Source organism: Mustela erminea, chromosome 5 (genome assembly GCF_009829155.1).
Source record: "Mustela erminea isolate mMusErm1 chromosome 5, mMusErm1.Pri, whole genome shotgun sequence".
Lineage (NCBI taxonomy): Eukaryota > Metazoa > Chordata > Mammalia > Carnivora > Mustelidae > Mustela > Mustela erminea.
The window spans coordinates 134,403,574-134,430,898 of NC_045618.1; the positions used below are offsets into that span (position 1 = coordinate 134,403,574).

At 46.5% G+C, this 27,325-nt stretch overlaps 1 protein-coding gene across 8 annotated transcripts in view; it reads right to left on the reverse strand.

The window, feature by feature from the left end:
- The window catches only part of RGS6 (regulator of G protein signaling 6), a 550,737-nt gene that overhangs the window by 77,291 nt on the left and 446,121 nt on the right, over nt 1-27,325 (reverse strand). For all 8 annotated transcript variants that reach the window (XM_032345054.1, XM_032345052.1, XM_032345055.1 and 5 more), the window contains exons 4-8: nt 13,406-13,456; nt 10,433-10,539; nt 9,196-9,247; nt 3,618-3,682; nt 45-121 (exon numbers count right to left, since the gene is read on the reverse strand). In XM_032345054.1, the coding sequence (XP_032200945.1) occupies nt 45-121; nt 3,618-3,682; nt 9,196-9,247; nt 10,433-10,539; nt 13,406-13,456 (352 nt within the window). The remainder of the gene's footprint in view (nt 1-44; nt 122-3,617; nt 3,683-9,195; nt 9,248-10,432; nt 10,540-13,405; nt 13,457-27,325) is intronic.

Here is a 27,325-nt window from a genome sequence, read left to right on the forward strand (position 1 = left end):
ACAGTCTTTCTCTCTTTTCCAGGGTCTCTGTCAAGTTCACCTACTTCACTTGAGCTTCTGCTTGCATAAAGATGAATTCCCACTTCCTTGCAAAGGCCCTCTGGAGTCTTGCTAAGTTTTCCTAATGAGAAATCAAAATCAACGAGAAGGCATTAATCCTTGTAAGTCTGCACATTGACACCTATGCTTATTACAAGGCGGTCATCTATTTTGGTTACTCCCAGCGGAATAGCGGCGCCCCACTTTAAATCCACTGGATATGAACCCAGTGTGATTCGGCCCCAGACCCTGCTGTACAGAGCAGAACTATTAATATTCATTTACACGCCCATTAAATCTGAAATCTCTGTGGTTTACCTGATTCCTCTTTTCTCGTGTGTTTTACACGAACGCAACTCACATGGCACTTTTCATCACTACCACGCAAAAAAGGGAGAAGGGTTTGTGGCTATTCATGTGGGATTTGGGGAAGGGACAGGGGCTGGGGTGCTTTTTGCCGCCTATTGGACATCCCCGAGAGCAAAAGCAAGAAGGGATTTCTCAAGATGCATCTTCCAGCAAGCTAGGGCCCCAGAGGGCGGCAGGAAAGAGAAACACAGATGACCTGGCATTCGTGCCTTTGAAAGTTTGGATTCAAAAGCAGGAGAAAAGGGAAAGTCTATATTTGTGATGTTCATGAAAGGAAAACCCAAAAACAGAAAGAAAGAAAGGGCATCCAGGGTTGCCTTTAGAGAAGAGGGGAGAAGCTTTTCTCTAAGTCTGTAGTCTTACCTGATGGCGCAAGGGGACAGCGAGGGGGGTGTTTGACAGGTCCCCTAATGATCCACCTAATTCTGATGGAATGCAAGGACAGAGCCCACATTATGCTATGTATTTTCATAGAGCTCATGCCAGCACTAATTGATTACCCTCATTAGTGGATTATTAATATAAAAGGAGCTTCAGTTGAAGATGAACCCACATAAACTCAGTTATTATCAAGGCTCAGTGTATAAGTACCTCAAAAAAAAAAAAAACACCTGTTCCTTTCATTCTTCTACTGTTCATGAGAAGCAGAGTTGGTGATGCTTACGTATCAGTCAATTAGGGAGCAGTTGCATAAATTATGAACAGACATGCCATGGAATACTAGGCAGCCATCAAAACCAATAATGTGGATTATTATTACTGACATGGAAAGATTCTCAATATGCTTACAGCATATGATCAGGGAAAGAAGCAGCTTACAAAGTAATGTTCAGGCTATGATTCAAGGTTTTTTTGTTTTGTTTTGTTTTGTTTTTGTAAAGGAAAAAAATGTATGTATAGAAGAAGTGTTAAGAGAGAAGGACTGCAGGCTTTCTCCTTTCTATGCTGTTTGAATTAAAAAAAATTTTTTTATTTTTTTATAAACATATAATGTATTATTAGCCCCAGGGGTACAGGTCTGTGAATTGCCAGGTTGATTTTTTTTTTTTTACAAAGAGATTATGTCATCAGAAAAAAATTAATAAAATCACTGAATTTTGAAAACAAAATACTTTTTAAATTTTCTAACCTACTTTTAGGCAGAGGTCAACTTCAAAGAACATCTTGAAGCCATATTCTTTACAAATACCAAAGCAGAACAGTATAGGGCAAGAGAGAAGAAAATGGAATAAAATCTATCTGGAGTTGATGCTATCTTTTCTAAAAGACAGGACCTTTTCTAAAACATGGAAAATGTGGGGAAGAGAGACACAGTGGGGACAGGCCACCTGCTTCTGCAGGCTGGGTCTTTTGGATGGGTCACACTAGGGGAGGGATGCAGCACCTTGTACGGGGTACACAGAGGTAGGAGAATGGATTCTGAATGAGGGGCGACGGCTGGTAAGTGAGGGCTGATGGGGACAGGAACTAGGTGTCCAGATACTCAAATTCACAGAACAGCCATGCTAGGGTTTGCTTGGGAAGATCATAGTATTCCAACATATTTATGTGTAATGGCTCCCATTGATAAGCACACTTTGGCCAGGTCCTGAGGCCCTGGGTCAAAGGTACCATGTCCTCCAGAACTGTTTCCCCACTGGCTTGTGCACAGGTTCCCAAGAGCAAAGAAGTCTGATGCAATGGGCCTCACACTTATTGTGGGAAACTGGGGCAGCACGAGAGGGAGATTTGGAAGGAAGGAGCCGGAAGTCCTGTTAATGTTGTTGGTTGACTGGGGAAGGACTCCTCGCTGCCCCCAGGGCTGCCCCTCCCCCTCGCTGCCAGCCTTTCAGTTGTTTCTTGGCCCAGCAGGTTCCGTGCCTTCTGGAGGGTATGTGACAATTTGGTCAGTTTCCCAGATTCTCTGTGACCCATATAAAGTTTGGTTTAGGGGAAAGAATCTGCAACCATAAATCTGAAATATTTCAAAAATTATCTGAGCTTTGAGTTCTCTGTGCCATGGCTCTGTTAAACGGGAATGGGTCTGAGTGTGGTGGGACCTCCGAGTTTTGCAGGAATCACATTTTTGAAAGAAGGTGGTGCAGGGGGAGAAGTGGGCATGTCTATTCATCGGATACATATCTTCTGGATTGAATTTGGTCCTTAGATTCGACTGCCAAGAATGGGGGAGTTGGGTTAAAAAATGCAATTAAAAACTATCATAGAATAAGTTTAAAAAATTCTCATATTGTCTCCATTTTCTCCTTTTGGTGCAGCCGTATGCACTGAAACACAGGTATCAATTAGATTCCTGGAACGACCACCACAATCAGGATACAGAATAGTTCCATCATTCCCAAAAAACTCCCTGTGCTGTCTCTTTACAGCCAAATCATGCCCCGACCTGTCACTCCCAGCAACCAGTGATCTGTTCTCCCTCATGACGGTTTTGTATTTACGAGAGTGTCATATAAATGGAATCACACAGCGTGTCATCTTTGGAGACTGGCTTCTTTCATTTCACGTAACCTCTGGAGTACTCATCTAAGTGCTTGTGTGGAACAACAGTTTACTCCTTCTCAACCACAGAGGAGAGTTTATTTCCCTGAATGGACATACCAATGTTTATTTCACCCTTCACCTCCTAAAGCACATCAGGGTCGTTTCAGCTTTTGCTTATCACAAGCAGAGCTGTTATACCCAGGTTTTTGTGTGAACAGGAGTTCTGATTTCTTGGGGGTGTGTACACAGGAGCGGGGCTGCTCAGTTAGATGGGAAGTATATGCTTAACTTTGTAAGAAACTGCCCGTCCATTTTCCAGAGTGGCTCTGCCATTTCGCATTCCCACTAGGCATTCCCAGGACTCTTTACTTTGGCCACTCTGATAGGTCTGCGGTGGCATCTCACCCTGGATTTAATCTTAATTTCCCTAACGGCTGCTGTTGTTGAACATCTCTTAATGGGTTTATTTGTCATCCGTAATGTCCTCTCCGGTGAAGAGTCTGTTCAAGTCCTTTGCCCATTTTTGAGCGGTTTGTTTTTTTACTGCTGAGTTTGGAGCGCTCTTGTATAAAGATGCAGTTTTATTGGGTGTTAAGAAGACTTGAGAACAAAGGAGCTCAGATAAAAGGGACTAGGGAGAGAAAAAAGGAAAAACCGAAGCAGAACCAGAGCCGCAGATACGGTTTTACTCTCCTCCCACACTTAAGCCGAGAAATAACCGCACTTACCGCTTCATAATCTGCCAGTTCCAGTCTTGCTTTGTTCTGCATTGTCCTCTTACAGAGATAGATGGCTGAAGGAAGAAGAGGAATTACATGTGCAAAACCGGCCGTGCGGTGGCATCACAAGTCTGTCCGCCTGCTCATCCAGCCAGCCCTCCCTGCGCCCAGGGCTGCGTGGTTCAGAAGATGCTTCCACGATGCCTAACCTCCAGGAATCGTCCTGACGCTCAGGATCCGAAGAGGACTCCATCGCCCACATCTTGACTGCTCCCTTTAGTTCTCCTCACTCTGTTTCACCGCAAGCATCCCCGGCCAGGATCATCTTTGACATACACGATCATGTTCCCTTCCTGTCTCCACTCCCTGCCCTGCTTCCTCAGTGACCTCAGAGCACGGTGGGGCTCCTTAGGGTGGCATGCTTGGTACTTTAAGACCCAGTCTGCTTAGCTTGTCAACCTCTTCCTTCCCTGCCTCACTGGGCATGTGAGGTTCCTAAACCCTTTTCAGTTCCACGCTTCTGCCTATGTGTCTCTGCACAGGTCTTTCCACTTCCCTCTTCTTTTCCTCTCTCTGGCAACCTCCTCCTAACCTTGAAAGACCCAGCTCTGTATTCAAGGTAGCATCTCCCTACCCTCACCCATGAAACTTGATTCCAGTGCACCATGATTATGGGTTTATTAGACTGTCCCCAGCTCTAGGCTGAGGGCTCTTCAGGGGCAGAGGTTGCGTCCTACAAATCTTGAATCCCTACACCTAGCACCAGCACCGGCCACCGGTGGAGTGGATGAACAGTGGAAAGTGTGGACAGCTTGGGTCTCTCTTCCCAAGCTAAGGAAGGGTTACTGGCCCTCAGTTCCAGAGGATTCTTTCCAAAGCCTGCTTTTATCACTTCTCTCCCTGCCTCTGCTTCTTCAGTATCTCCCTCCTTCTCCAGGGTCAAGTCAAATGATCCAAGGATGATAGATGAGCGGTACAAATGACCTATAGGACGAACAGGAGAGAAGGTCGGAGAGGACCTATGGCTGACCTGTGGTTTGGCAACTTAGTTAAACTAGGAGATCTAGTCAGCTCCTTGCTGGATCAACCAACCTCCTCCATGCGATCTGAGAAACGTGCTCATGGCAGCTTACGATACGCTGGGAGATCGTGACTGGCAGCCTACTCTGGTGTGCTCATGCCCGTTGAGCTGTATGTGAGAGTGAGTCAGTTGCGTGTGCTCTCAGATCTGTTGATGTCAGGCATACCTGTTATTTTCATAATGCAAGTTCCCTCAATATGACATTTCACTGATGAAATTAATGTGAAAAGAGAGAGTTGTGGTTTCCAGGAAGACCCAGGTGAATGGTTCAGGACAACTTGGGGAAGAAGAGTTGGCCGACACAATTGTACATGAGTTTGGTAGAAGTGAAATAACTGAGAAAATGGGGAGAAACAATAAAAATCGGAGAGAAGTCAACATGCAGGTTGTTTCAAAAGTGTGTTTGAATTCTTGATGCACTTTAAAGATGCCCACACTGGATGGTTTATCTTCAGTGTTTAGTTAAGAAAGAAACTCCAATGATTGGGGCTTTTAATCTAAGAGAGTCTTTGGTCCTATCTCAAAATGCTGTCAAATGATTGTTTCTTTGTATAGCTTATGTTGGTACAAAGTGATTACGGTACGAATGTATCTCTTCTGCATAATCCTCCACTTACCAGCTTTTCCAGAGAACCAGGTAGCCATAGCTCTCCATAATGTATGCCAAAGAGGCATCTGCTCTATTACAAGGTAACTTCTTTACTCTTTTGGACCACCATTTAGGCAGCCTATGGAATTGGGGGCCACTAAAGAGAAGCCTGTCACCAGCTCTGCTATGCTGTTCTCATTGACCCAGGGGCAGAGCTGCTCAGTGGAGGTAGAAGCTACTTGGCCAATGCTGTCCCAAGCAGTACTTTGTATTGGATAAATGGAAAATGCAGGAAAGTCCAACCCAGGTTGGGCTCTGGACTTTACTTAAGCAGAATCATCCTGAGAAATTTTTAACCCATCTGGGTCAGAATGGGCTAGCTGGGTTAGAAAGTAAAATAGCATGTCCAGAATGCAAAGTGGGCACCATTCCTGGTGGCCATGAGCTACTTGGTCATGTGCTTTCAGCTTGCTTTCCCTGTGGCTAATGTCCCATGTGAGGGAGCCTGCTCACTACAACCAGCGAGGTAGGGTGTGGCTGTTGAATCGACCTTTTCTTGATATAGATTTTGGGGCTTGTCTCTGCCACTGTAGTACTTTCAATGGTGGTTGCTCTAATACCTAACCAATCAAATGGCCATTGGCAATGGCAGCCAGCCCTATTACAAGGCATCTGGGGGATGTGCTATAAGCTCAGAGGTTGGTTTTTCTTCAATATTTAAGTTCTTATTGTTAAATCTTTGTCTCCTTGCCCTCACACCTACCCTCTTACCTCCTGGCATCTCACTGGGATGACTCACTACCATCTCAAGCTTACCACATCTCACCACGATAAAATAAGAAAACATTAAAAACCATATGAAGTGAACGGACTCATATGCTACACGTGCGATTAAAAGATAAGAAACTATTGACCTCGTCCTATTTCGATATACTTGAAGAACGGATTCCCTTCCCCAACTTTGTCTTCATGAGTGACATATTTACCTCAGTCTCTTAAATCAGGAACCCTGTATAACATGTATTTCTCTGCGTTCCTCATACCCTCAGATCACTTTGTAGTACAATGGGATTTTAGCATTGGAAGTAACCTTGGTGACCATCAAACACAGGCCCCTCGTTGCCAGATGGGAAAACCAAAGGCCCAGAGAGGTGACGGGATTTACCCACAAGTCAGTTGGTGCTGGAGGGGGAATTAGAACTGATGGCTGCTTCGGAGTTTTTTTCACAATGACATTCGCCGCTCATTCATTTATTCATTCATCCACCCATTTAAATATTTAGCAAGGGCCTCTTGTGTGCCAAGCACAGTTGTTATGGTCTTGAGGCATCACCATAATAACCTCTACCGCCTGTACGAAGCTCACTGATATCAGATGCTGTTCTAGAGACTTTCCAAATGTTCACTTATGTCCCCATAATAACCTATGAGGTGGGTTCTGTGATTATCTTCATTTTACAGGCGAGGGATGTTTTTTAGGTCATTCCCCATTGTTGACAGTCCCTAGAGCTGCTACCTCCATTCTAAATGTCTCTCCTTGACGCTGATGGCTTTTTGATAAACCTGCCCCTCCCAAACGATTCGACCTTCTCAGTCATTCTTCATGGACATGAAAACTCTGAATACTCAGGTCGGCCTCCTCACCACCCTCTTCCTCCCCATCAGGCTGCCTCCCCCAGCCTGGAATGTTTGGATGGTAAGGCTGTGATTTATTCAAATCTGTGCCCTAGCAACTGACACAGAGTAGGTGATCAGTAAAGGTTTGTTGAATGAGCCAAAGTTTTTGGGTTCTTCATCAGTCCGAATCACACCTATTCTGATTTCTCACTTTGCTTTCACCTCCTCTCTGCAAGAGGGCCACCACGGGACGCACACTGTCGAACACGACCTTAGTCATAAGAATACTAACCACCACCAGGGTTTCCACTGAATCCCTGCTATAGGTCACACACCAAACCTTACAAGCATTGCCTTTCATCGTAACAAAACAACACTAGAAAACAAGGGCAATTATTATTATTCTGATCTGCACATGAAGTTTTTGAGGCACAGAGAGGTTAAGTAACTTGCCAAGATCACACAGCCAGTGGAGTTAGTTGATCTTGGAGCCGCTGCCCTAACTTCTCTTTTGGTAAATACTTTGATTTTCAGACTGAACTGCTTTGGAAGTGCTGGTGAGTACTTTGGATCTGTACCTTGACTTCTCCACCTGATTTGCCTAAGTCAAGGCATAGGAAGTCAAAATAATTTTGTTTTAATGAGAGCCTGATATAAATTGTTATTACTAGCCTTGTTCATGCTGCGCATAAAATCATGATGTGGAGAAGCTCTGTAGGGACGGGGGACTAATGGTCTGGTGTATGCAGTACCCAACAGCTGAAGCTTGTGGGTCCATATTTAGGTGGGTATACTCATCTCACTAGGGTCTAGTTATCTGGTCCTGCCATGTTCTTCCCCTGCCCCTTCACTGCCTGTAAGGATATTGGTTTTTAGATTCACCAGGGCACACGGCTGCTGCATGAATCTGAGCTACAATGACTCAAATTTCCAATTGGGCTTTCACGAGCAGTGTTCCAGCCCCTGAAGGACTTGTTTTTTGATGACCCAAATGTAGCTCTGATTTTCAGTTGGAAGCCTTGCCTCTCCACTTATCACATCACTTAGAGCACAGCCCAGTTCCAGAGGGACCCAGAGTGGTGCCTGCAGACAGCTGTGAGGTCCACCAGAAGGCCTCCCCCACCGCCCCATGTAAGGACCATCCTTCAGACCTGAAAACAAAAGAACTGTGCAATTGGTGGGCAATGACTTGTCCGCACCCCACCCTCAAATTTGCTCCCACCTGCTGGCTGGGGTTGGGAGGGAGCCAGTCTAGTGCACTGCCAGGTCTCCTGGACAGGCTTCCCTGAACACTGCCCAGCTGCACAGCTCCCCCTAGTCTCTGCAGCTGCCTCTGCCTTCCTGAGCAAGCCATCCTGCAAAGAACCTAGAGAGAAGCTTTGGGTCTCACCAAGTACTCCAGTCCCAAGGAGAGTCACTGCAGCCAAGTCAGTGACAAGGACGCTGTATAAAGGGACAGACCATGAAAGAAGCATTGGCCTGGAAGGCTCTCGGATCTGAGTTCCAATTTTGATACTTGTACTGAGTGTCTGTTAATCACCTTTAATAAAGAATCAGGACTATCTGCAACTATTTACTGAGTTCCAACCATGCCTCAACCCTGCACGGGGCACTGGGGAACATGAGAGTGAACATGTAGGACCAGTCCCTGAGCTTATGACTGAGCATCTAGATAAAGAGAATGCAAGGTGAAAAGTGTGAGGGTGTGGCCTCTCTGAGGCTCAGGTTTTTCATCTGGAGTAATGGGGACAATATAGCTTCTTCAGAGGAAGTCTCATAGAGAGGATATGGCCAGAGTCTAACAGATCCCTGCCTACTCCCTTCTTGCCAAGCTCCCAACTTTATCCACTCTTATTTTCCTCGACCAGGGTACCTTCGGTACATTCCTCCCTGGTCTGTCTCCCTTTCCCACTAACGTCTAACTATCAAAACCACCAATGAATTATTAATAAGTCTTGACAAGATGGTGAGAATGGAAAGAACGAGGGGGAGGTGGCCCCTGGAACCAGCCCTCCCTGAAACCCTGCTCCAGAAAGGACTGGTCAACAGCTGTTGGTCTTGGCTCTCCATGACTCCACAGCTTGATAGAACTTTTCTTCCCTTTCCCCATTCTCTTCCAAAGGCTGCACCTTTCAGTGTGCTCTGCCTTTCTTCATTATGTGGAACAGGAAACTTATTACATGTCCATGGTATGAAAAAGATTAAGCAGGAAAACGACCCCTCCTCCCTGCGTGGCTGTCACCCAGACACCAGGCATTTGTCTTCCACACTCCCAAGAGTGACACTTCTTTACTGCTCACCGTAGTCGGTGTTTTCAGGCTCCCAGCAGTTGGAAGGCCAAAAGTACGGGGCCTGCAAAAGAGCACAGGTGTCAGGACTCAGAGGAATGCTGGCACCTGCTCTCCTCTGCCCGGAGGCAGGGTCCACCTTCTCTGGCACCCAGTGACGACCCCTCCCGGGGACATGCTCTGCCCTGTCTCTTTTGTGCCGACACCACATCCCCAACTTTCTCCTGTTCTTAATTCAGTTGAGGCTGCCAACATTTTAATCCAGATATTGAGAAATGAAAGCCAAGGTGAGCTAAATAAATGCAAAAATGAGAAACTTAGTTTAGAGGACAAACATATCTTCTCCCAAGACAAGAGAAGTCACACCGGCACAGTTTACTGGGCACGCAAGCTCCAAGTTCCTTTTATCCCTTTGAATTGTGTGCCCCTAAAACTGATATGTGGAAGCCCTAGCCTGGAGGGTGGCTGTATTTGGAGTAAGGAAGTAATTAAAGTTAAAAGAGGTCACAAGGGTGGGGCCCTGATCCCATAGGATTAATGTCCTTATTGGAGGAACTGCCAGGGAGCTTGCTTTCTCTCTGTCTCTGCTATATGAGGAGGATAGTGAGAAGCGGCTGTCGGGAAGCCTGAATGACAGCTCTCACCACAGACTTAACCTGCTGGAAATTTGACCCTGGGCATCTGGCCTGCAGAACAGTGGGAAATAAATTTCTGTTGTTTAAGCCCCCCAGTCTGTGCTATTTTGCTATAGTAGCCAGAGCAGACTGAGATACCCTTTGACTCTGAAAAACTGCACTCCAAACCCCTTGGTGTTGACCTTGAAACAGCCCCTTATCATTTGCCCCATTTCCCTCTAGGACAGGATCTGAGAAAAGGAGAGGAAAATGGATGGGAGGGGTTAGGCTGTGGATAGAAACTTCACACCAGGAAGGCAGCATGACAGAGCAGAAAGATCAAGGACTTTGCCCTGAGGCTGACCCATGCTCAAATCAAGGCCACCTCCCAGATTTACTAAACCTCAGAGCGCCTCAGTATTCTCATCTGTCAAATGAGTAATATTTACCTCCCAAAGTTTGTTCTTCAGAATGAATGGCCCAACAAATGGCCCAAATAAAAGCTTGTTTGGCCTTCCCAGTGCTAGGGGGAGGTCAGGGTTACGCCCTTAAATGACCTTGGTTTTGCAGGTCATTCTAAACTGAGATCGAATGATAGGAGACAGTTCTTCAGAGCAAGGGGCTGGCAGGCCTACCTGGAAACGGTAAAAGGTGCCATCATCCTTCATGGTGAGAACGTGGTCTGAGATCGGAAAGACGTAGCCCTGGGCAGCTATAAGGCTTCCCAAGTGTATTGCTTCAACTGCTTGGACAGGACGGGAGAGAGAGAGAGAGAGAGAGGAGTATTTAGCAAGCCGTCAGAGTGCAGGGCTCCTTACGTGGAATGTAAGTCAGGAGGGTAGAAGGGCAACCGGAAGTCAACTGTCCTCACCCTCAGATAACTGCATGATTGACTGATTGATAACTTTTGATATCAATGCACTGGTCTGGATGGGGTGGGTGTCAGGGTTGGGAAAGGCCAACATGGGTCTGGGTCTCATCTGGATGCCAGCTCTGAGACACTGACATTGCTTGACTTCCCCCAAGACCTCCAGAAGAAAGTAGCTTCATGGTGAAGAGCAGGGCTCCGGCACATAGACACCTGTCCTCCATCAAGGGGGATGTTTCAGGTAAGTGCTTAGCAGGGCCTGGAGCTCAGTAGCTGCGGGGAGCCCAGTTCATGCTGCTACTTTCATCATTTTTATCATCCCCAGCAGTGGGCATGCAGCCTCACTGCCCAGAGAGACTCTGGGCTCCCGTGGCATTCCCCAATATGACAGTCCCACTGGAGAATAGGAGAGCATTTCCGTTCTCTTGTGAACGCAGAGTAAAACCTCACTTTCTTAAGGGCACTGCAGTGGGGAGTGGCAAAGGGAGGCCGACCTGACAGAAATATGCCCATTTTTGCCACAATCAAACCATTGTTTTGTGACTTAGTGCCAGCCCTAAGTAGATCTATGTAGTTAAGAATTTATATTTATTCTGAGGAGAGCTAAGGAAAAAAATAACAAATCTAAATGGTTCTACCATGCATGATAATCTTCCACAAATATAAAAGCACGCTTACTGGTAGAAACTTAATTTTTGGATGTGGAAATTACGGCTATGCCTAAGGACGCTAAGGAATTATTCATTTTGTAAGCGCTGAATTTTTTAAAGCAACTTGTTTTGTCTTTACTCACAAACTTCTCAAGAGGTTGGATATAATCCAAGTGTTTTGCTTATTTAGAATCAACTATCCTTTGGAAATAACTGGTGGAGTCAGAACAAAGTTGTATCTTATTTGCTTAGTGATGCCCAAGTCTGCATGCTTCAAGAATCATGGGTACAGCAAAAAAGAAGGATTTCGTCCCTGGCAGCTGCTCCTTCCCCAGGGAAGAGAGAACAACATCCAGTAAGAAGGTGATTTCCATGTTGCCAATGTAGGAGCAAGAACTCTCCATCCTCTGTGGTTTTGCTTAGATATATGGCCGATGGGGAGTAAGACGGGAGGGAGGGGCAGATATTGGATGAACCTGGCTTCCCAGGGCCTTGATTTGCCTCATTTCCACTCTTCTATTCCCAGCTGGTGAATTATTAACTCCTCCTTATCCGTTTCTCAGAAGCCCAAACAGTTCCCAATATCCTGACGTCCTCCCAAGGCCATTCGAGTATAAGAGACCTTCACAGATACGAGCCTTATTATTCACGACCTTTCAGGGAAGCTTCTCAGAAGAGGGCGGGAGGCCTCCTGAAGCCTATTTCCCCGCGCCTAGCTGGCTCCGGGCTCTCACAATACTGCCACTGATACTAATAATCATAATAAAGTATGTGTCAGAAATACAAGGGTTATTGTGGAAAGGGAAAAGAGACTGCTGCTGGAAGAGAAGCACCGTGAAGAAAGGTGGTCCTTGGGCTTAGCATTATAAATGCTAAATGCAAAGAAACATTGACTTTAAATACATGGAACTAAACCGGTAGAAATGTATTGCATCCAGTGGACAATGGCAAAGCCAGGCTGCATGAGGCAAACATGGGTCATAGTTAATTTGAGTTCTTTCCTGAAAAGGATTTGAATACAGTTTCCCCCTATGGATTAAGAGCTTGACTAGAATTAAGAATTTTCACTAGTCATGGAAGTGGCCATTAATCCTGATGGTGAAAAAGGCTAGTGTCACTTCCTCAGTGATCTGCTTTTGTGGCATTCAGATTTCTGGCAACTATATTTCATTGAACTCCATGTAAATTGTATTGTTTCATAACCAATAGGGTATCAGATTAAAATAGAGGAATTCCGAAGGTAACACAGTGACTGCCGGGCAAGGAATCACAGACATCTAGAAAGGGCATTAAAAAAAAAAAATCTTTAGAAAGCTTAGCCATTGGAAGCCATTTAATTTGGGACAGAGAGGTCTAATCCCCAAGAACACAAGAATACATTAATGGATATTTATAAATATGACCTTTGGGCATTGAGGATACTCAGTTAAAACAGGAAGTAGATAATAAATTCTGAAAAGTATTAACTGACACATGGATAGTAAGTTTCACTTATCTGCAATTTTTATTTTTCTGAAACTCCTCATTTTCTAATTATGCTGTGAAAATAAATTTTGCTACTTATTTTCTGGTGGGAGGACAGATTTGGAAACTGTTTTATTGGCCAGAGTTTTGTTGTTGTTTTTCTGGTAAGATTTTCTTAACTGAAATGCACCATTAAGGTTGAAAAAAAGAATCATTCTTTCACTTCTTGAGGAAGCAGAAAACAGAAGGAGTCTCAGCAAATAATTAAACATCTTAATTGTGGATCAGGCAATCTAATTTTAAGAGCTAGTTCTAGAAGGCTGTTTCATGATAGCTCTACAACTTATCTTTAATTGCTGTGGCTAACGAGAATTCATCTCATTTTACACGTTATTGTATTGGGCTCTTTGGCACTCTAAATAATTGCTCATTTCCTCAAAGGGTGATTTAGATTTAAAGATAGATATTCAGTTGAGAAAAGAAATTAATTTTATTTGCAAATAGAGTGATTCCAACTTGGGATTCACATTTATGAACCCAGTTCTCTGGAGGCTAGCAAATCTGGTCTGGAACTTGTTTATGGGATGTTTCTTAGTGCCATGGAGGATAAAGTCAGGGTCAAGTACCTGGGTCCTCGATGGAAAGGTTCTTCATAAGCCACTGTACAATGTCAGTACCTGAAACGATAAAGAAATTTGAACTGAAGACATCATGGATGCTTGCCCTGTGGTGGAGAAACATGTTTATCTAAGGAAGTCCTAATTCCAACTAGCACACACCCAGAGAGCTGGGTAATATTGACAATTTTCCATCCTAACTAAACACTTCTATCCATTAGGACACTTGCATAGTCATAGTCCTATTTGTTTCCAAATTAAAAAAAAAAAATCCCCTTCCAATGACTCAGGATGATCTTGCGTCCACACTTCTAGGGAATATCTACAGGAGACTTCCTGCAAATACAGATACTGATGACTTCCCCGAGATAGGCTTGGTGACGTTTTACCACACCTGGCTCCCAGGACATTTCCTGAGGGAGGAGGCCTCTTCAGCTCCCTACCCTGACAAGGCCTGACCAACACAGCTGCCCTTACATGTTCCTAAAACAACAACAACAAACAAAACTCTTTTTTTTTTTTTTTCCTGGCATGACCCATTTTAAAAGAAAATGCCCCTGTTTCTGGGGGAGAAACTTCTTTGTGTTCACCAAAACCTATTTCCCCTATTTTTTTGGTCACTAGATTACATTTCGATACACGTCTGCCATTGGGTATAGATTGAGTTCTTACAATGGAATATGGCTAGAAGTGATGTATATCACTTCGAGGCTTGGACCATAAAAACTCCCATGTGACCCTACACAGCCTTCATTCCCTATCTGCTGGCTGAATGGAGAGAACCCCAAGAACCCAGAGGAGGGCAGAGCTGCAAGGCGGAAGGAGCTTGGGATCCTGAACAACCATGAAAATTGATGCCCATTTTGGGCTCTGATTTGATTGAAAAATAAACTCTGTTGTGTTACGCCCCAGAAGTTGGGATTTATTTGTTTTGATATTGAGTACTACCTTAACTAATATAAAATTATAAGAGTTGGAAAGGACTTTTAAAGCTTATCTACTCCAACCCTAGCCCATACTGGAACCACATCTCTAATCCCTGGACAGGAAGTACCATAATCCTACTGGGAAAAACCCTAGTACTTGGGAATCACAGATTCTCCCCTAGGCAGCGTGACCTAGTTAAATCATCTTTGATTTCTCTGAACAGAAATTTGACCCTTTCTGAATTCCTCTCTTCGGACTAAGTTTTGCCCTCTGATGACAGAAAAACAAATCCAGACCTTCTTGCTCTGGAGAAAGTCCATCCCATATACTATCAACATTCTTCCTGAGTTTTCCTCCCTTGAGATGAAACACGCCTGGGTCCCTCAGCTATTTCCTCCCATGACATGACTTAGAGCCCCTCCCATTTTGGTCATAGGTCTCTGAATATGTTTCTTTTTGTTTGCCTCCCTTTGAAGATGTCACACCTGGAGCCAACGGGGGAGTAGAGGAGTTCAAACTTCTGGAAAGTTCTGTACTTCCGGTTAATTCACCTTTGTCTCAACCATTGCACTTGGAACTAGTGCAGATCTTCAAATGTGGCTTTGTCACCTCAGGATGGAATGTCTGATGGAAAGCAGCCTGAAAAGGGCAACCTTTCTAGATGTCTGAATCCTGTCATGTATGGGTCTGAGGGTTGGTGTGAGAGACAAGGTCTCCCCATAGCTTTCCCAGAACAGAGTCCTAGCTGAAAACCTTTAGTGAGCTTGCCCTTTTTCCCAGAAATAAAGTTTCCCAGACACTTGAATGGTTTCCAGAGGTGAGAGCAGCACAGGCCTGTTTCTCTCCAGCTCTCTGGAGGGGGAATGAGCTTTGTGCAGTAGACAACCAGGGCCCCAACCTGTGTGACCAGCCGCCATTGACACAGCCCTGCAAGATCCCCCCCATTTCAACCTCTGAAGCAGAACCTGTAAGCTTTTCCCCACTCTTGCTCCCAGATACCATCTATGAGCTAAACTTTGGATCAAAACCCCTCCTAGTCATTCACATTCTTTGAGCGAAAGGAGAGTATGTCTGTGTGTGCTGGTGTGTGTGTGTCCATCTCCTCCGAATTATACAAGTTCAACATTTGTCCTAGGAAATGAAGAACAAAGCAGAAATCAAATAAGAACTGTAATCCCAAGTTGGGGGTGGGGGAGAGACTCTAACCTGTTTTTTCCTCAAAAGAAAAATAGTTCTTTTTTGTGGGTTGCCTGGAAACGGATAGGTTTCCAGCATCAGCAACAGCTCTCCCCCGGGCAGGCGGATTATCTTTCTGCTGAGCTTGCTGAACCATTATTTATCACCTGCCAAGATTGATTACTCACCCTGGGACAATGACAGCCCTTCCTTTCCCCTGTTAATTACTGTCATCATTAATATCCATGTCACTAATTAGTATTCATTCACATTGAAACTCCTTCCTTGCTATCATATCCGTTCCCCCCTCCACGCCACCCGAGACTTCAGCACCATTGTCTAGATTTCTACCCCCTTTTGGTTTTTTGCGCTCCGTGTTTGGCCTAATTGCTCTCCCCAGACCACTAGGCCCTGGTTTGCATTCACCGAGCTGAAGCATCACATTTAAGACCTCCTCCCGCTACCTCTTTTTTTTTTTGGTCAAGAAGGGAAAGTCACAAAAGCCTCTTGCCTTTTTACCTAGTGACGTGGGGACCACAGGCCTGGATTTCTTGTCCCTGATGTGACCACTGCAACACTCAGGGTTTTTGTCTGGGGACGGGTGTGAGTGTCCTCGAGCCCCAATGAGGGCCGAGCCAGATGCCCTGGCCGTCCTGGGTCACGGCCCTCAGTCTGCAGCCGTCACCACCTCCCCGCTGTTCCTCACCCACCGTGGGCCTGCAGGGTGGATGTCAGCAATCACAACAACGCCTCTCGTGGCGGACATTCTTGTTCTCCTGGGTGTGGGGTATTTCAGACTTAACCCAGGAGCGGCCAGCCTCCAGCCTCGTGGCAGGAAGTAAATGTTGCATGTTCAACCCCGGGAACAAGTAAGGGAGGGAAATCTGTCATAATATTATGTCCTTTAAAAGACCTACAATTATTACACTGCCAAATCAGGAGAGAATACTGCAACCGATGGCCAGCAGAAAGCATTTTTCTTCTTTTTTCTCTTCCCTTTCTTCCTTTTTTCCCCCTCTGGCCCCCAATCATTCCTTCCCTCCTGTTCTAAAAAGAATTTGAAGCAGATTATTTTTCTGTTCTCTCTCAAATGAACTGTTGCCCTCTGTTACCACTGTTGGATTCCATTCTTATCTGAGTCAAGCTGCCCTGCTCAGGACTTAAAATCAGTATAGAAGCATTAGGGGCATTATGGACATTGCGGAGAATATGTGCTATGGTGAGCACTGTGAATTGTGCAAAACTGACGATTCACAGACCTGTACCCTTCCCATATCATATAATATGATACATTATACGTTACTAAAAAATGAAAAGAAAAGAAAAGAAAGAAACGCTAGGGACAAATGCAGAATAGCTACCCTTTATCCCCAGAGGTTCTAAAGACACTTGGCTGAAAGTTTTCTTTTTGAGGCTAACACATCCACATATACTCCAGGGATATCCATGAACTATACCAGAGGGCGCCTGAAACTCCTCCCAAGAACACATGGTTTGTTATACATTAAAGGTGCACTTTCTGTTTCCGTATGTGTTGTATGTATGTATTCCCATTGTGTCTCTTACATGTAAGTGTGTCTCTGGGCAGGTTGTTCAGACACAACTCAGAAGTTCTCAAGTAGGGGACTGAATAATTAATTATGGCTCATCGATACAATATGTGTAAATATTTAAATATATATATACATATATATAATGCCTACTATATTAAATGAAAAAGTAGATCAAGCACAGCGTGTATTGTAAAATGACATTTAAAAAATTTTAAGTGACCTTTTTACAGTAAGAAACACGTATTTACTTTTGTATCGCATTAAATACGTATGTGTAGGTATGTACAGGTACTGGGAAGAAAAGTTTTGGAAGAATATTTAAACTGTTGAAGTGATCTTGGAGAGGTAGGAGGGTCAAAATATGGGAAGTTTCTATTCTTTCCATGCCCTTATTATTTGGAGCTCAAGAACATTAATATGTTGTTCTTGAGAACACATGCTGTATTTGAGAAAAACACTTTTCACTTTTAAGAACAGAGAGGGGTGCCCAGGCCTCTGAGACTGCTGTGGACAGGCTGTGGGGAGCCAGGTTGCAGACACACAGTGGAGTGAGTGAGGGGAACCCTTGGCTGCTGGTCCTAGGCCCTGGGCATGTCCTGCACCCCAGGGAAAGAGCAGAGAGGAATGAAGGCATGACTCCCAAAGCTGCCTTTTCCCTGAGGAGTAAAGAGTGGGAGACTCACTCCTAAGCCTCAAGTTGTCACTCTCTCTGGCCATTGGGCCAGCTCCAGAGCCTTGTGTAGACGCTAACGGGGCTGCTCACCGTAGTCCTGGACTAAGGGTGACTATCTGCATCCCTTGGTATAAACTGGATTTGAGTAAGCTGGTAAGATCTTCTCATACTTTAGGGAGTTCTCTTTCTGGTTTGGGGGAGACCCTTACTATCTTGTCCTCGGGTGTTTTAAGTACCCCCCCCAAAGATTAAGGGATACCTGGAACTTCCAGGTACAAATAAGTTACAACCTAAGGGCCTCCTCCCCTGAAATACTTTCCCCATTGTCTCCAAAGTATTATATCAACCTGAGCCAAAATCTGATTATGTAAACTTGAGAAAAGACCGGTTGGAGGCCCCTATAAACTTCAAGTCATGTGCAACTTGGTAGCTTATAAATCAGAGTTCTGGTAATTGAAGCAATGGAGAATTTACTTGTCAATCCTCACCACTGGGGAAAGACACCTTCACTTGAGTGAACTCTTTCTGGAGCCCAACAAAACTCAAGATTGTTCCTGCCATGAGTGACCTTCTGGTACTCCTCAGTCAAGGTTATGATCCAGGCCACCCTGGGCTTCTCACATATCTGCCAAGGTCTCTGCTATACCTGTGAGTGAAGAGGGCAGTTCTGTGCCACTTATCGCATGGGTGCCTGTGCAGGCCAGTACTCGTGAAGGAGGGAGTCATTCCCACATGCCCACTGGGTACTAGGCCAGAGTCAGGCACCTGACGCCGAAATCGCATATTGCCTCGACAATAATTGTGCGAAATATAATAACTAGCATAGTCATTTCACAGATGGGGCCCAGAAAGGCCTGAGGCCACATACCTGTAAGAGCCAAGTCTGGAATCCAGGAAAAACTCATACCAGATACCATGTCCACTACATGTTTTACCTCTCTTATTCTCAATAACTTTCCAAACAGTACTCAGAACAATAATTAGAAAAGGGATGCTCTGTACTCATTTTCTTTCCTGAAGCAGAGACATTCATTTAGTGGTAATAATAATCACTACTAATATTAGCTATTGAGCTAATGATTCATTAAGCACTTTCTGTATTCCAGGCTTTGAAATGACCCTACTATAGTAATCCCATGATGTAAATACATCATTACCATCTCCACTTTGCAGGTGAAGGGAAGGACATGTTAGAGTTTTAGACCTTTACTTTTATGCCTTAGTTAAAATACACACACACACACACACACACACACACACACACACACACACACAGAGGTGCCTGGGTGGCTCAGTCAATTAAGTGTCCAACTCTTGATTTCAGCTCAGGTCATGATCTCAGGGTCCTGAAATCGAGCCCTGTGTCAGGTTTCATGCTCAGGTTTCATGTCAGGTCTGCTTGAGGTTCTCTCTTTCCCTCTCCTTCTGTCCCTCCCTCTTCAAATAAATAAATAAATACATAAATAAATACGTAAATCTTTAAAACACACACACATACACACAACGCAACAGCCAGCCAGCAGGGAAAGCTGAACTTACGTAAGAGATGTTAAACTGTAGGACTGCGGGCATGGTGTATGGCCGGCACAAAGACAGGAGAGTCACGAGGCAGAACCCTGTGCCATGACAAGTCTAGTGGCATTCTGAAGAGTAGCGTTTGGTCAAGGTGCTTGAGTTTCTCCAAGGAAAAGCGTGATAAACGTCACAGACATGCTTGTTTCCCGAGCATATGAAGCAATAAAGCACAGTATTTATAAAGTCAGACTTGAGTTCAATTCATGCTGCGTCGCTTACGGACTGTGTGACTCTGGGCTGGTCCCTGAACCACGCACCACCCCAACCTCCATTTCTTCATGGGTTGATGGGGGGGGGCAGTTCTGCCTCCTTCAAGGGCACAGTGAGATCATGAATTCAAGGAAGTGCTGTATGGGCCATGCGGGGTAAGCATTAGTACACATCGGCTATGGACAGGGTCTGTGTCTTCGGGACCTTGTCTTGGAGCCAAGTGTCCACTCAAGTCATCGCATGCCCCTGGGAAAGCAGCAGCCGCTGGGAACTTCAGAGGGTGAAGGCAGAGTGCGTGCCCTTACCCCATGGCAATTCAGTCCAAAATAATGAACTGAGCTCATTCTTGTTCTGGGTGCACTGGTCCCGCACACATCCCCCCATTGGCACCCTCTGCCTTCTCTCCTCTTCTGCCGCACGGACCGCCTTTCCATTCCCAGAATGCGCCATGACCCGCGGCAGGGCCTTTGCCTCAGCGGTTCCCTGGGCCGGTCACGTGCTCCCCTTTCTCCACCTCTGCCCTTAGCTGACTCCTGCCCTGACTGGCTCAGGAAGCCTTCACGGCTCTTCACACCAGGCCAGGCCCTTAGGCTTTCACTTGCAGACAATGGGATTCCTTCTCCATCTGGAAGCAGACATCCGCGCTGTGATTACGTGATCCACACCTGTCTTCCCCTCTCCATGAGCTTTCTGGGGCTTCTGTAAGACAGTACCAGCAACCAAGCGGCCCAAACAGCAGAAATGGGTTGGTTCACCGTTCTGGAGGCCAGACCCTGCAATCGGGGTGTTGACTGGGTTGGCTCCTCTGAGGGTGGCGAGGGAGAATCTGCTCTGTTCCAGGCCTTTCTCCTTGCTTCTCTGGGTTCGCTGGCAGTCCTGGTGTCGGCTGGCTGGCCCGCACATCACCCTGATCTCTGTCTTCCTCTTCTCATGGGCCTCTCCCTGCGGTGTGCCTCGGGTCCAACTTTTCCTTTTAGGGGGGCATCAGTCGCAAGGGACCAGGGCCCACCCTCACTAGATCATGTTAACTCATTTCATCTGAAATAACCCTCTGGCCAAATGAGGTCACGCTCTGAGATAATGGAGGTTAGGACTTCATGTGAACTTTTGGGACGACACCATTCAACTCCAGCCCTCGCTGAAACTCTCACTCTGAGACAGCAGGACTCGGTCATACTGTCCTCTCTTCAGCGTGGAGCTGGGGTTTCCTATATGCTCACTGAGCAACAGTTATCTTCCAATAGACATCACATAACCTGTGTTCATTACAAATCAATGCACATATTCATTACATTTAAAAAATTTCTCTCAATTTTCATGACCCCTGAAAACCTCCTCCCAAACCAGCACCAACTGCGGATTGGTATTTTGTGACCACTGCTTTCAAGGACAGTTTCGGGGGTTTTCTGTTAAAATTCACCTCTTTCCTCGTATAAAGAAAGCTTCACAAATGAACGCTTGAAAAAATACGAAGCAGCAAGCCCAAGCCTCCTTCTTTTCTTTGTGCAACCCTGGCTGTCACCTGAAGAGGACGGTGAGCACAGGAAAGGCGGTCTTCGACTCTCTCCTTTGGGGCTGACAGCCACCATCGCCCTCCTGCCTCTTCGCCTGTCCCTCTGCTCACTCCACCGGCTTCTAGACTGCAGAGTTCAAACTGCCTTTGACTGGCTTTGATCCACTGTGTGATTTTCCCTTCTTCACAGGCTTCCGCAGAGTCTGACTTGGTTTTGAACAGGTTGGAGGAATGAAATCCAGACACGCCAAATATAATTTTGAACCCAGTGGGACCCATGCATCACCACTGCATCCACTCCTAAACCGGGGCCTGGCAGGGCCGCTTCCCTGGGGTTTTCTTCCAGGCCCCGCAAACGGGCTTGCCGGCCTTCGTGGGCATGTGGCCACTGCGCCCCTCAGCGACCCAGGGCCCACACCCCGGGAAGGAGGGCCGGCTGCCAGGGACCCCCTAGTGGGCCTCTCCCCAAGTCCAGCCTCCTCGGCTCAGATCCTGCATTTCCCCATTCTCTGAAATTTAAAGCTTCCCTGTGCATTATGAAAAATAATAGGGGGCAGGAGACCAGGCGAGGTTATTACCAACTCATAAATCAACCAGGAGGCTCTGAGGGTTGCAGCGAGGTGTCTGAGACGGGCCCCCCGGTTTGTTATCTCACCCAAGCCCCCACGATTGATTCATAACCTCATAACCCTCCTGCGTCCCAATCCCAGGCCTTCTATCTAATTGTCAGCAGCCGAGTACATGATTTGCAAGAGGATGGGGTGGCGGCAGGCGTGGGGGCGGAGGAGAGATTAGTTTTGTCAATCATTAGCTTCTGGGGAGGCTGGGGAGCACTCAGGATTTAGCTTTGCAATCAGCTTATTAAAGAGAAGGCTGAGCACCGTTATGCTGATTGGGCCTTGGTGCAGGGGGACGGAGGACTCGGCCCCAGGGGACGTGGTCTCTGTTCCCAGAGGGTGGTGGCCACGGAGGCCCGCCTTCGGCTCAATCCAAAGGCAGGAATGATGGGCTAGCAGACTGGGGGCTCCTGGGGAGAAGGGAGCTAATGCCAGGTCTCCAGCAGCACCCATCCGAGAGCATTAATAATGTTCTGAGGGCCGCTAAGCGATCTGGGGAGGTTCCGGGGAGGCCCGGAGGGGACTCTGTCAGGGGCGGGCATCAGGGCTACATTGCCTCCCAGTATTGTCTAATGGCCATCTGCTTTGTGCAAATTCTGCATCTGAAACGTGTTTCATGAGCACAGGCATGTACACTGAAGTTAATCTGTCGGGCTAAGGCTTTCTTGAGGGGAGCAGGAGGGAAGAGCCTTTATGATGCCCAGGTCTGTGGGCTGCGGTCCCTTCTCTGGAGCGTGACCCATCCGTCTGCACTAGCACGCGGTTATACTCATCCAGTTCCGCCGCACGCTTTAATGCTTCAAGACTGCCAAGTGCGCCGGACATCTGCCACCAGCGTGGGATGGGCGAGGCTTGCCCAGCAGGACGTGTGAGCAAGCCAGGGTTCAAGCAGAGTCTGGCACACCCAGGTTCGTGAGCAAAGATTTGATCGGTTTTGCACTGATTCCAGCTCCAGTCCCCGGGAGCCTGCCTCTGGGCTTTGTCAGGAACAGCTCCAGCGTGATGCCGCGAATTTTGGCCATCAGACGGACCAGGGTTCAAGGCCTGGCTCTGCTCCCTGCCAGAGCATCCCCTTGGATGAGTTCCTCCGTCACACAGAGCCCCAGCTGACCTACCTGCGAAGTGGGGTCCATCACAGAAGCTCCCTCGCATTCTGTTATGATTGCTAGAAATGAGGTTAGAGACATGACCTAAGTCTACTTTCCACCTACACCCCGTGTGGACCCCTGCATCTGTCCGAACTGGAATCTGGAGCTGCTCTCCCAGGGAAAGGCCCCCCACCTGGAATCCAGCTTCTCTCTCCACTCCTGTCCAGGTCCATGCCACAGGCCCTCCGGGGAGCTCACTGCCATTCTGATGCGGCTCTTCCCAGATTCTCTGTTTCCTTCTGTTCCGATGGATAAGCTCATCATTCCTTTTTTTTTAAAGAGTATTTATTTATTTATAAATAGACATATTGGCAACTTCATAAATGTCTGAATGGTCATCGGACGCCGTGTCAGTGAGGTCCTGGAGGGGAGCAGGGAGCCCCCCATAAACACCACAGTTGGGGACCACAGACAGAGCTGTGGTCTGGTTAAGGGATGATGAAGCCATCTAGAGCTGGAGCATCAGCGAGAGAAGTTTCTAGCACTAGGTCCAACAGGATCAGATGCTATGACCTCTCCTTTACACTGACGTCCTGCTGGTGTCATTCGGGCCTGGATCTGCTACAAGTAGCCAGGGAGCTAGGGGACCTGTTAGGGCAGCCCACAGTGGGAACCTCTGAGCATGCAGAGCGGGGTGGGAATGATGGAGGGGGCTCTGGAGGGACACAGGGAGAGGATCCAGCTCAGAAGGGGAGGGGAGAAAGCATTTATTATAAGACCTATCCTTAAATCGTGGTTCAGGCGTGCTAATTCTGTAGCACGCTTTACTTCAGCAGAACGCAGGGCTGGAGGATTTTGCTCTGATGTCCTGGTTCTCTTGAGACAGAAACTTTACAGTTCTAAGGGGATGTAGGGCTTAAAGGGGCTGCACACATGCCAGCCCTAAGTCATCGTCCTAATACCCCTGAGCCTTTACCAGGTGCTCCCACTTTACAGCTGGGGAAACGGAGGCTCAGAGCCTAATGGCTTCTTCATTCGGTCATTTGGTTGAGCTCCTGCTATGCCCCCTGCTGTTCCTCATCTGGAGGTGTGACGGCCTCTCCAAGCTCACGACTTCATGGACAAGTCTGGCAATTAGGGAGCAAGCCACACAAAGACAACAACAGCAGCCAGCCAGCACAACAGTGAGAATGGGGTGACAGGAGAGAGGGAGACTGCGGACTGCAGAGGCTGGGAGGTGAGCGGATGGCCTTTCCCCGCGGGCCTGAGCAGTAGGAAGGACGGGTTGTGTGATATTTGGAGGAAGAGCAGGGGATGCAAAGACCCCCAGTGGGACTGGGGATGCAGGCCAGGCTGGCTGAGACCGAAGAGGGAGGGGCCACAGCACCCAGGGAAGCGTCTGGAGGGCTCTGAGAAGGGGAGGGGTCTGGGGTGGGCTTTCATTCCTTTTATGGATTTATTTTAAGGTTTTTATCTGAGTGTAGTTGATACACAATGCAAGGTTAGTTTCAGGCATACAACACAGTGATTGCACAAGTCCATATGTGACACTGGGCTCATCCCAAGTGTAGCCATTACTGCCACCATCCAATACAGTCGACTGTATTCCTTACGCTGTGCCTTACGACCCCGTGTCCTCTTCCTTCCATAACTGTAAGCCGGACCTCCCACAAACCGTATAGCGCTTCCTCAAAAAATTACAAATAGAAATACCCTGTGATCCGATAATTCTACTGTTGGGTACTTACCCAACGAAAATGAAAACACTAATTTGGAAAGATACACACACGCTATATATTTATCGCAGTGTTATTTACAACAGCCAAGACATGGGAGTGTCTGTCCATAAACAGATAAGGAAGCTGTAGTATGTACACAAAATGGACTCTTATGCAGCTGAAAAAAGGAATGAGCTCTTGCCATGGGGCACGTTTTTCAAAGATGGCTTTGGCTACTGGGAGAACGGATTGTAAAAGAATGGGAGCAGAAGACGGGAGACCACGCAGCTGTCATTTTCAGTGGGTTGAGGGAATCTGATGCTGGTCAGGGTCCATGGTGGTGGTGGATTGAGAGAAGCAGGTGGGGTCCAGGCTACCTTGGAGTCAGGGCTCCTGGTCCTATCTAATGGACGCAGCATGAAGTCTCAGAACAAGAGGAGTCAGGATTAACTCCCAGGTTTCTAGCTTAACGAATCACATGCCTGGGGGAACTTCAACTAACTGAGCAACAGAAGCAGGTTGGAGGGGAAGCCTGGGTTCCTTTGTTGGCCACGCCTTCTCTGAGATTTATACATAGTAGTCATCAGAGTGGAGGTGTCAAGTTGGCCATTGGACAAATGAGTGTGGGGTTTTTGGGGGAGAGCAGGTTGGCGATGCTATTTGGGAGTGACTAATGTGTAGGAATGAACACAAGCAGGGGCACTGGTTGAGGTCAGCCATGGAGAAAATGTAGATGAGAAGACAACCATTATGGAAGGAAGGTTTGGCATGGGGACACAAGGTTGTCCTTCCTCAGTCTGAAATGCCTTCCATTATTCTGAATGCCTGGGCTTCTCTCTTCTGTGATTTCTCCCGTGATCATGGTAATCCAGCATGAGAAATGAAGCTTCCACACTGGATCTTCTCTGCCAGACTCCACCAGAACCAGACGTTAGAGCTGTTAGAGCTCTTGCTCCGGTCTCCACTTGGGGGAGAAATCCATATTACCACCATTTATGGCCCCTGACAGCGCCGCCCAGTGACCCAGCCAAAGAGACAGTTAGGATTTTGGTGTTTTCTTCTGATTTATGATAAGTTAAAACATGTTTGCTGGCCTTCCTAACGCTAAAAGATAGCCGTGAAAGCATCTTGTGCGACTCTGGAGCCGTCCTGTCACCCAGCACGGCTGTGTGAATGCTGGACACAGTCATGCAGCCTGGGAGGTGACTTCAAGCTCCAGATCCCACCCGTGTTAGAAGACTTTGGGGTGGAAAGGTGTCAGGAGACAGGCATCTTTCTGATGTGCGAGCCTCATTTCATACCAATCAAGACAGAGAGAAGCTGGCTTTTGTCTAGGGAAGATGCTGAGAATATTCTCAAATGAAGAAACCTTTGATAACTAGGAAAGAGTAAGTATAAAACCCAACATGAGTTTATTCTTTCCGGCCTCATTGTCTCATCACCACTCCTGTCCCAAGTGCTAGATACTTCCAAAATGGAATAGGGTTATGGTTGTGAATAATTAAGGATATTGTTAGAATTAATAAAGAGAATACAATAGGATCCAAATGACAAATGAGAAGAGCTATGTGAGGAACCCCAAGTCAAGGCGAGCTGCTGTAAGTGATCACATAATTTAGTTTAAGATCCATGGAAATAATAAAATAATAAAGTCAATTGCACTAATTTCTTGGTCTGTCTTCTCCACTGGGTTCCTAAGGGGAGTGACCCCCATCTTCCAAGCTCTACCTCCCTGACTCATTGCACAGAGAGCATCACGGATTTTCAATAAACATCTGATGAATATATTACAGAGTGTGGGCCAAAATCAATGATTTGCATTTTGGAGTAGCTAATAACTATGCCGTCTTTTTCTTCCAGATGCTGGTTTCGATAGGATTGGTTACTCCTTAGGGCCACTACTGAATCTCGATAGAAAGACAGCCCAGGTCTTTGGTATGGAAAGTTACCTTGCTGTTAGCCAATGCAGATTATTTGTGTGTATGTTAAAGGGTGGGGGGCAGCCCAAGGTCTTATTTTAAGCTATTTAGGACTAGCCCATGCTTGCCCACCCTGATTCTCCTGGTACTATTATAGTAAAATATGGTTGAAGCTCTGAAAGAATTGTTAAAGCCAAGATTAATATTGAGGTTGCACAGCTCAGCCTACAGGCAGAACTAAAGGCTGGTGTCTGATCAATACGTGATTAAAAACCCTGCCCATTTTTCTAAAGCTTTTTCTCAGTAGTGGTCAGACCCATGCTGGAAGAGGGCAGTGGATCAAGAGAGCCAGACTTGGAGTTTATTAAGTAGGGACTTGTGTATCGTTTTGAGGGATTGAGGTGAGGTTCCGCTGAGACATTTCACAAAAACAAAACAAACCAAAACACACTAACAAAACCAACAAAAAACCCAAACGAAATGACAGTGACTTAACCAAGACAGAACTATATTTGGTAAAGGAAGTCTAGAGGTGGTGCTTCCATGGGTCCTCAGGAATCCATGCCTTGATGTTTCTCTTCCACCCTCCTGGTGCTTGGCTTCTACCTGCAAGGTCACTTTTTGGCTTAAAAAGTCTGCCAAAGCATCAGGCATCACCTCCCAGCTTCAGGGAGGAGGAAGAAGGAAAGGCACAAGAGCTAAATGCCTTTCCTAGTTGACATACTTTCCTTCAGGTACATTTTCCTGGAGTTCCTGACTCCATTTACACATCGTGAAACACAGAATAATGCTTCCCCAAAGATGCCCATGTTCTAATTCCTGGAACTGTGATGTCTACCCTACATGGCAAGAAGGATTTTGTAGATACGATTAAGGCATTGAAGATGGAGAGATTCCTGGACTATCCAGGTGGATCCAATGTAATGGGAAGGATCTTTATAAGAGAGGTAAGGTGTGTCA